The following is a 10,271-nucleotide window of genomic DNA, read 5'->3' as shown; positions in this document are numbered from 1 at the left end:
TAATCAGGAAGTTGTGCTTTTTCTTTGCTCTTTTTTTTTTCCCAGAGTTTTGATGGGAGATGTTCAAGGACTTATTGAAAAACAGACACTCAATGACACAGTCAACCCACGCAGTTCTTCATCATATTATGAAAACTACCATTCCATGACAGAAGTAAGATACTGTCGTTGTAATCCTTGTAGATTCATTTAGGGGGTGAAATTTGTCTCATGGCTAAGACAGAAGACAGGGAAGGAACCATCAACAGGTAAATAATGATCGCTGTATTGCTCAGCCACTGAGAACTGTAATTATTGTGATGCCTACATAAAGAAGGAACAAAGCACCAGACAAAATCTATTATACATGCATTACCTCAAACCACCACTCAAATGCAGCCTACTCAGAAGCAAAATGCAGCAGCAAAGTACCACATACTTAAATATTTGAAACATGAACTGAATAATATTTTAACCAAATAAAACTGAAGAGGAATTTTAGGGCTATGCTTAGACTGTGTTGTGATCATATCTCACTGTTAGTTTCAGGAGTGGTCAGTTGGCAGAGATCAGCGGCCTGAATTGCTAGCTTTTCTTTCCAGTCAGCTGAAGAGGCAAGATTTGGGGAGGAAGAATGAATTCAGGTCCAGACCACTTTCAGGAATGAAGGAAAACAACATGGAAAAGATCCATTTACTACTTGTTCCACCTCATCTTTGCAGATCTATCACTGGATGGAAGAAACAGTGAGAGTCCATTCTGACCTACTTGAGAAAATTTATATTGGATCATCATATGAAAAACGACCACTTTATGTCTTGAAGGTACAGTTTTGTCTTATTGAGAAATCTTTCCAGGTACTAATGTAAGAAAGTGATGGGTTTTGGCCATAACATTTTCTTAAACCTATACTTAAATGCACATTTCAACAATGTGTAAATGTTTACCTTAGAAGTCTGCTAGGTTCTTCAGATAAGGTGCCATTACGCTAGATAAAGGCATTTGGACATGTGGGCTCACAAAGAAGTTACCACATCTAGGCCATCATCCAAAGGCATGAAATATTGGCATGGTGAATTATCTTCCTATGTGACTACAAAACCAAAATGATCTGTTGCCCGGCCTAGCTGATGATCTGATCTCCTGGCATGAGGGCCTGGTGCTGTCTTTGTGTCTACGTCAGGAGCTTGCTGTAGACAGCCTGAATATGGCCTTCTGCCCATATGTGAACATACATGAGAGCAGTATCCTGGTCCAGGAGCAATTTAAGCACTACCTATAAGACAGAAACTTCTTTCTCCACCTTAGTTACTCTTTTCACTTCTACTTCTATGTGCTTCATTATACAATAGAAACATTTTAATATAATTTCTCTTTTGTCAGCTTTCTAAAAGGCAGGAGAACCCCAAAAGTGCTATATGGATTGACTGTGGCATCCATGCTAGAGAATGGATTTCTCCTGCTTTCTGCCTGTGGTTCATAGGCCATGTGAGTAGACTTTATACCTGGTTACCATTTTCAGAGCAAAGAAAAAAAGTTCATGCAAATCACCTTCTCTTTCTGTTTGCACTTTAAGTTCTGTAACATCTTAATCCATTTACTTTCACAGCACCAATATCAATTTTATGCCTAACATACACACGTATCAGTGAATGTATTTGTATGTGCATATCAGTAGATGGAGGTATGTATGTGCAAGGGAAAGACGTACGGATCAAGTGCAAAACAGTTCAGATAGATTCTAAAGTATGACTGTTGACCAAATTCAACAGATTTTTACAGTTGTGGAATGGCAGGGATGGAGTAGGCCTTTTCTATTTGCACACAGGTGTTTTTTTTGCTGGATTTGCCTCATTCAGAGAAAGAGGCCACACAAGCCACCTTCTTCTGAAGGGACACTGGCATTTCAGAATATGAACAACAACTCTTAGCCACATGCATAGCACACATTCATGATGGGATGACACTACACTGTGGGCTTAGCAAGATCAGCCCTCACTTGCAGAGCCCACCCAACAGTCACATCTAATCTTTGGTATCTTTAATATGTACACTGCTCAGGATACTGGACAAACGTATGCCAAAAGACACCAGATCCATGGTTTGCGCTTCGGATCTTAATTTTTGAATTGGAGGCATCTCAACTTGTGATGCTGAATTGATGGCCCATTTCTTTGTATGGTCTAAGAAAGTCTTCTAAACCCTTCTGTCCAAGTCAAGGTTGCTCAGGTTGCTCACTTAATGTGCTGAAACATTATTTATTGTTATTTTTTATAAAAGCAAAGTTCACAATCAATATAGATTAAATGAGATTGAGATTTCATCATCACCAGCACTGTAGTCAGAGTAACAGCAAAGATGAGTCCTTAAAATATGAATTATGGTTTGTCCATGATGGAACTAAGTCATGATAATAATAGGAAGAAATGTGCTTATTTCTGTTCTTAGTCCCAACAGTAAAACCTCAGTGACAACAACAATTTAAAGGAGATTATAGGAGTTAGGGATGGGCATAGCTGAATGTACCTTATGACCCGCTCATAATCCCAGCCTTCAAGGTTCCCTTAGAGAGAAACATATCTGCCCTTTTCACGCTGCTCCAAATAATTACCAGCTATGCTGTCAGTTTGTCAGTCACATGTCCCAGCATTTTTCAGAATTAACAAGCTGAACATTTAGCTTCCCCATCCCCTTGATCTGATCAACATGTTTTAAATTCAAATTTTATTTCTACATCACTTCATGAAGTAACATTTTAAAACTTGACATTAATACACATCTGCACACACATTAAAATCAGTAGATCTCTACTGCAAATACTAGACATTCTTTATAATGTTTCTGTTCTTTATCATTTAGTTTTGTTGTTAGATTGTAGAAAGACTGACATTTCTCATTCGAGTCACAGAAAGTCTATTGCCTGAGGAAAATAGGGAAGGGTTTAAAATGAAAGAATGTGCTTTAAGTAAGGCATAAAGAAATATAAATATATACATATGATAAAGATTTAATCTCTTCCAATAGTTAAAAAAACCTCACTTACCCAGATTAAAATTCATGGCTGGGTAGTGGACAATCAACCAGGTTAAGGTATTATCAAAGCAAAGCCTTCAAAATAGGCTGTAAAAAAAAACTAGCAATGTAGCTTGCTCCCTGCATACAAGTGCATTGAACTCAAAATGAAGTCAGTGGAAATAATGTTATGTATAGCAGCCACTTGAAATGCTTTTTGTTATTTTTCTTCTTTATTTTTTTGCTATCTTTGTGGTCTTTTGAGAGGGAAGGAGTGTTCCTATCATTTATACAAGCAGCGAAAGCTCAAACCTTCCTACTAATAGGCTTCAACTCTATCTCATCACCACCTGTAAATAATAAAAGACTACAGTGTAAACGACTGGTGTGATAATTGCTGTTATTTTACACAGGCCTTCAGGTACCTTCCTAGGAAGGTAAAAAAGCCATCATTATGAATGCTTTCAATAAGATCTTTCTGTGTTTTATAGACAATCCATTTGCGCGAGAGAGATCGGATCATGACAACACTTCTGGAGCACTTTGATTTCTATGTCATGCCCGTGATGAATGTGGATGGCTATGAGTACACCTGGAGCAAACCCTCTGTATGTAAAGATTTTCTGACTGACTGCAATGCACTGACACGCTGTTTACAGGAACTATCACCGTGTGTGGTTAGGGCACAATTTCCATCCTAGAATTACATGCCCCAAATTCTTCATCTGTGCTTGGAATTTCTGCATCTCTGCCCTATTTAAACCACAACAAATCTTGAAACTAAGTGACGTGTGAATCATAGTACTTTTGCATCTTCCAAGCTGCTGGAAATGCATCTGGAAATAAATGAATTTTATCCTGGGATTTTAAAGCTTCCAGATGTCAGGCAATGCCTTTGCAAGGCTGCAAACCCAGCACAAGCTGAATAGCATGCTGCATCAGAGACCACAGCCAGTAATTTACTCCTTTCTCCTGTGCAATAGTTCGTTTCTTGGAGAGCTTTTTTTATTTCAGAACAGAAATCTTCGGTCCAGTATTTTATTTATTGGTTAGAAGCACTAAGTCATTGAGATTTGTCATTATTGTTTTAAATTTTAGATTCCACACAAACAAGTTAAAAAAAAAAATGTTATTTCACTCTTTTGATCTTCAATACAATTTGGCATCTATTTGGATAGCTCCACATACACATGTTAACAGATGCACACCAAATTTCCAAAATTACACATGCTGCTACCACTGTACATAAAGATTGGACTTGGGCTTGTAAACTCATACCTGGCTACACAGTGTGACTTCTCCCCTTCTCCTACAGTCTCAATCCATTGAAATCAGGGCAGATGTGACTAATTCTCATCTTATGTGACATCACTTTTTATCATAAGGCCTTACTGGCTACCAGATTGTGGTTTTATAATCTTCCTTGGTCACTCATCCCTTCATTGCCACGTGGCCTCTGTAGAGATACAGTGGGAAGTCATCACTCTTAGCTAAGTGAGATGCTGCCCCCATTTTTCCCAGCTGTTTTCCCTGAATGTGATTTATTTGTCTCTTAACACAGAATCGACTGTGGAGAAAGAGTCGCTCATCGCACAGTAACAGTGGCTGCATTGGTACTGACATGAACAGGAATTTTGATGCACACTGGTGTGGTATGACCTCATCTCCTTTCTGTTGTGCCTCAGTTTTAGCCTACAGATTTTGTAATTTTGAAAAAGTTTTCACAAAAGGACAAACACACCTAAATAACATTTACAGACTGATGAACAGTTCCTCAGCTTGAGATACTCTTTCATAGAATCATAGAGGATAAGGCTGGAAGAGACCACTAAGATCATCTAGTCCAACCATTAACCCATCAACTCGGTAGTTTTCAGATTACAACACAAGCAGTGCAGGCTATGGTGGGAAAGGAGGACAGAGGGAAGAGATGGTTCTCACTATGTCACTCAAAGCTTATTTACCATACCACCTGCATTGTATAAAATGGGTCACCTCAGTCCTTCAGTAATGCTTGACTGACCAAGATTTCTTGGCTCTCAGCATTTGTTGTCACAGCTATATCATTTTACTTAACAACAACAACTTGATAGGTTTTTAATATTCTGCAGAACAGCTTACCTTAAAACATTATTAAACGGCTGTTTACAAGGGTAGATAGTGATAGGACAAAGGGGAATGGTTTTAAATTGAGATGGGAGGTTTAGATTAGATATTAGGAGGAAGTTCTTCACACAGAGGGTGGTGATGCACTGGAACAGGTTGCCCAAGGAGGTTGTGGATGCCCCATCCCTGGAGGCATTCAAGGCCAGGCTGGATGTTGGTGGCTAGGATGGAGGTTGGTGACCCTGCACATAGCAGGGGGGTTGAAACTAGATGATCACTGTGGTCCTTTTCAACCCAGGCCATTCTATAACTATGAACTTTTTATTTAGCCTGTACGTTCTTTTGTTACAGGTAAAGGAGCATCTCCCAATGAGTGCTATGAGACATACTGTGGACCCTATCCAGAATCTGAACCCGAAGTGAAAGCTGTGGCTCGCTTTATCAGAGATCACAAAGACATCATTAAAGCATACATAACAATGCACTCTTACTCCCAGATGGTATTGTTTCCATATTCTTACACAATGGATAAAAGCAAAGACCACGATGAGCTGGTAAATCCCCCTTCCTTAAATTTCAGATTTATTTCAGAACTTCTTACTCTGTTAGGTTAGGATTGTAATGAGGGAATCATAGTGTTATGAAGATTGAGAATTAGGAAATGAGCATTTTCCTTCCATTCTTAAGAACTTACAGAGTTTCTGGGCTGGTCTATCACTGAGTAAGTCAGCCAGCTACTTCTGAAGACTGGAAAAATTAAAATACTTATTCCATATTGTTAGCACATTATCAATCTCTGGTACATTGAAGCTGATGAGAAAAAAAAAAAAGCAGAGTGACAGTTTTTGAACACCTTGAAAGGACAGTTTTGTAAATTTGTGATTAAATTGCGTGGTTTGCATGTATGTAATCATATATGACTACGCTGTATGGAAGCACTTGGGCATGTAATTCTGAAAAATACACTCCACGCTCCTATGCAATGAGGTGATCTGGTGAATACTCACTGTTTTTATTAAAGGCTGTTTGCAAGAGTTACTTATTTAAAATGGTTTTAAAGGTAGGCTGGAAACCTTGTCCTGCATAGGCAGAATTTTAAATTCCTGAGCCACCAAGCCGCATGGCAAGGATTCTCCTAGAAGACAGCTAGAGCCAGCAAAAAAAAAAAAAAAAAGAGGAGCCAGCACTTTTCCTCACTGAGCAGAAAACTTTGGGTTTCCTGGATCTGGAAAGGATACCCAGGCTAAAATGAAATTTATTAAGCAGAACAATTAAGACACAGATATAGATAGACAACTTAGAAATATTCTTTTATCTAAAGACATAAAGTCCCCTAGAGAAAAGAATTCTTCCTCTCACACTTCCTAGGTTTCTTGCAGTGGTCCTAGGCTCCAAGTGCTGAGGCAACAAGCTCTTTTATTTGAAACAAGGGCTCCTGTATAGCACTAAAAATGGACCAGAAATGGTGTAAAGGGGACCAGAAATCAGATTTTCAGGCTTTGGGATTTGTCTATGGCAAGAAAGCACATGCCTACGGTACACATGTCATTTCATATCTTCCACAAGCCCTTACACAGGGATGGAGAGTAAGAGGCTATAAAGATATAGATTGACATTTGCACACACTGGTGGTGATCCAATCACTGTTGTCATTTTTAACCATATGCATCACCCGTGACACTTAACATATATATATCTTTTTAAGCTTCGTGTTCCATGGATAAGAGGACTGTAAAAAACACACAATAAATGCAATGGAAACATCCCATTTTGACAAGGCCCCAGACAGTCCAACGTTGTGTTTCCATTGGTGACCACTGCCAGTGTATTCAGGAGGAAGGAAAAAATCCAGCAATGTAAATAAAAACCAAGAACAAACTATTCCCAAATAACACATATTTTTATGCTGTCTTGTTACTGTTTAATTTACTGAAACAAACTGTTTCATACGCCTACATTAAAAAATGCATTGTGACTGTAAAGCAGAAAGAGATGCACTAATTCTTGACATGTAGTCCTCTATGTGGCTTATGTGCAGGACTTTGTCAACGCAATCATTTGTTGCTGTTCTTGTCAACACTAAATGAATCAACAGTGACTTAAATACCATGGTGAAAAAGGAAAAATATGAGACAAGTGGGAATAAATATTCTGGCAATTATTTGCTGCCTAAAGTGGGTGGCAAGGTCCCAGGTATGCTTTTATCTACAGTAGGAATGTAATTTGAGCATGGGCTTATGCTGAAAATTTTTATGACATTGTATAGATTGTCTGGAGACTTTCGTACGCATATTTAACTAATATGAGATCCACAGCATGGTGTAAATAAATCTTAACTGAGCACATATTATCTATTACCACAAGGCTATAAAGCGAATAATACTTTGTTAATTTCAGGAAAGTCTGGCAAAGAAGGCAGCGAATGCTATAAGGAGAACAACAAAGAAAATTTATAAACTTGGTCCCGGTGCACAAACAATTTGTAAGTATTATTTTTTATTACAACAATAAGCATGATAGCATATGCTCATTAGCAACAGGAAACAGCTTCTGAACAGAAAGTTCTGTTTTCAGGTAACTTATCTCCTTTTCCTTTCATTATACAGATTTAGCTCCTGGAGGTTCAGATGACTGGGCTTATGATCTTGGCATTAAATATTCTTTTACCATTGAGCTTCGGGACACAGGAACTTATGGATTTTTGCTTCCTTCTGCGCAAATTAGGCCAACTTGCATGGAAGCACTTTCTGCTGTCAAAGAGATTGCTCAACATGTTCTTCAAAATTTGTAACACTAAATATAATTTATTCCAGCATGACTATATTTAGGTAGCTCAAATAATAATTACAAATATTGCTGCTTTACTACATTTATTTTATATGTTTAAAAATCCAAAACGATAACTTACACTTCACTTTAGAATATCTCAAACTTTTCTAGCCATATTTAAATACTTATGCTTACAACAGTAGATCAGTGCAGCTCCTACAAGGACAGCAAAACAGATAGCAACAGTGCTGTAAATAAAATCTCTGGTGCAAGTCTGTTACAATGCCAATACAAAAGGCACTCAGTTTGTAAGGTATCAATTAAAATGTTATTTATTGGATCTAACACTATAAAGGGAAAACAGTACAGATAGTCTTACATCCTTTTAGATTGTGGGAACCCCAGGTATACTAGGGATCTCTGATCTACACAAAGAATGCAGGGCAGACCACATCTATAGAAGACGAGGGGATTGAGTGGGAACAATGGGAACTCTCAGTGGGATCAACTGCACACTCAGGAAGGCTGCTGATGACACCGAGATGTGCGGTGTGGTCAACACACCCAAAGGATGGATTGCCATCCAAAGAGACCTAGGCAGGCTAGAGCAGTGGGCCCAGGTGAACCTCATGAGGTTCAACAAAGCCAAGTGCAAAGGCTTGTAACTGGGTCATGGAAACCTCCACTATGAGTACAAGCTGGGGGATGTTAGGATAGAGAACAGCCCTGCCAAAAAGGACCTAAGGATACTGACGGATGGAAAACTGGACATAACCAGCAATGCATCCTTGCAGCTCAGAAAGCCAAACACATCAAAAGAAGTGTGGTCAGCAGGGCAAGGGAGGTGATCCTGCCCCTCTGCTCTGCGCTGGTGAGGCCCATCTTGTTTAATATATTTATTGATTATCTAGATGAAGGGATTGAGTGTACCCTTAGTAAGTTTGCAGATGACACCAAGTTGGGAGGTGGTGTTGATCTGCCTGAGGGTAGGGAGGCCCTTCAGAAGGATCTAGATAAGCTGGATCACTGGGCTGAGGTGAAATGAGATGAGATTCAACAAGGCCAAGTGTCGGGTTCTGCACTTTGGCCACAACAACCCTATGCAGCGTTATAGGCTTCGGGACGAGTGGCTGGATGATTGTGACGAGGAAAGGGACCTGGGAGTGTTGTTGTTGCTCGGCTGAACATGAGCCAGTAGTGTGCCCAGGTGGCCAAGAGGGCCAACGGCATCCTGGCCTGCATTAGAAATAGTGTGGCCAGCAGGAGCAGGGAGGTAATCATCCCCCTGTACTCAGCACTGGTGAGGCCGAACCTCGAGTATTGTGTTCAGCTTTGGGCCCCTCACTACAAGAAAGACATTGAGGCCCTGGAGCGGGTTCAAAGAAGGGCAACGAAACTGGTGAGGGGTCTGGAGCACAGGCCTTATAAGGAGTGGCTGAGGGAGCTGGGATTGTTCAGTCTGGAGAAGAGGAGGCTCAGGGGAGACCTCACTGCACTCTACAACTGCCTGAAGGGAGGTTGTGCCAAGGAGGGATTTGGCCTCTTCTCCCAGGCAATCTAAAGAGAGGCTGTAAAGAAAGAAGGGGACAGAGCCTTTAGCAGGATTTGTTTTGACAGAACAAGAGGAAATGGTTTCAAACTAAAAGAGACGAGATCTAGGCTGGATATAAGAAAAAGCTTTTTACAGTCAGGGTGGTGATGCACAGGTTGCCCAGGGAGGCAGTGGACGTCCTCATCTCTGGAAACACCCAAGGTCAGGCTGGAGGGACTGCGAGCACCTGACTGAGCTGCAGGCATCACTGTTCATTGCAGGGGAGTTGAACCAGATGGCCTTTAAGTGTCCCTTCCACAGTTCAGACAGTTCTATGATTCTACAAGATTCCCCCATTTTGGCCATTTGAGCTGTTACTGGATTTTCTTACAAGAAAACAACTCTATTCATCACATGGTCTAGTATTAAATGTGGAGGTTGGTGGCCCTGAATGTGGCAGGGGGGTTGGAGATTCATGATCCTTGAGGTCCCTTCCAACCCTGATTCTGTGATTTACTATCAAACAGAAAGGACATTCACATGGGACCTTCTCACCTTTAGATAAAGGCAAGGTCATGAAGATGGCCTCACTGCTGATACTGAGTGGAGCTGCCACGGGCTGCTCTGCTACCATTAGATGGCTATGCTTACATATTCTGCAGCCAAGCATTCTTGCAGACCAAAACACAGCAAAAAGCCATGCTAGATATACAGCACAGCAGAGAGCCTGCTCAAGTTGACTTGGATGAGAGAGTTGAGCTCGATCACAGAGCGACTCCGGTTGCAAAGGACCTTACAGACCACCAGCCTCGAGCTCAGAGCCCCCCAAACATCGAACCCCACCCAGCCCCATCATGGCGGCGCCGCCACTTCC

At 40.5% G+C, this 10,271-nt stretch overlaps 1 protein-coding gene across 1 annotated transcript in view; it reads left to right on the top strand.

The window, feature by feature from the left end:
- Nucleotides 1-7,961, top strand: part of CPB2 (carboxypeptidase B2) — an 8,696-nt gene extending 735 nt beyond the window's left edge. The window contains exons 2-9 of the mRNA XM_003203331.3: nucleotides 8-154; nucleotides 702-803; nucleotides 1,363-1,467; nucleotides 3,483-3,599; nucleotides 4,553-4,643; nucleotides 5,449-5,651; nucleotides 7,495-7,579; nucleotides 7,704-7,961. Of these exons, the coding sequence (XP_003203379.2) occupies nucleotides 8-154; nucleotides 702-803; nucleotides 1,363-1,467; nucleotides 3,483-3,599; nucleotides 4,553-4,643; nucleotides 5,449-5,651; nucleotides 7,495-7,579; nucleotides 7,704-7,888 (1,035 nt within the window). The 3' untranslated portion in view covers nucleotides 7,889-7,961. The remainder of the gene's footprint in view (nucleotides 1-7; nucleotides 155-701; nucleotides 804-1,362; nucleotides 1,468-3,482; nucleotides 3,600-4,552; nucleotides 4,644-5,448; nucleotides 5,652-7,494; nucleotides 7,580-7,703) is intronic.
- Nucleotides 7,962-10,271: the final 2,310 nt, after the last annotated feature.

This window comes from Meleagris gallopavo, chromosome 1 (assembly GCF_000146605.3).
Source record: "Meleagris gallopavo isolate NT-WF06-2002-E0010 breed Aviagen turkey brand Nicholas breeding stock chromosome 1, Turkey_5.1, whole genome shotgun sequence".
NCBI classification, from domain to species: domain Eukaryota; kingdom Metazoa; phylum Chordata; class Aves; order Galliformes; family Phasianidae; genus Meleagris; species Meleagris gallopavo.
This window is presented reverse-complemented; position numbering and strand designations above follow the sequence as displayed.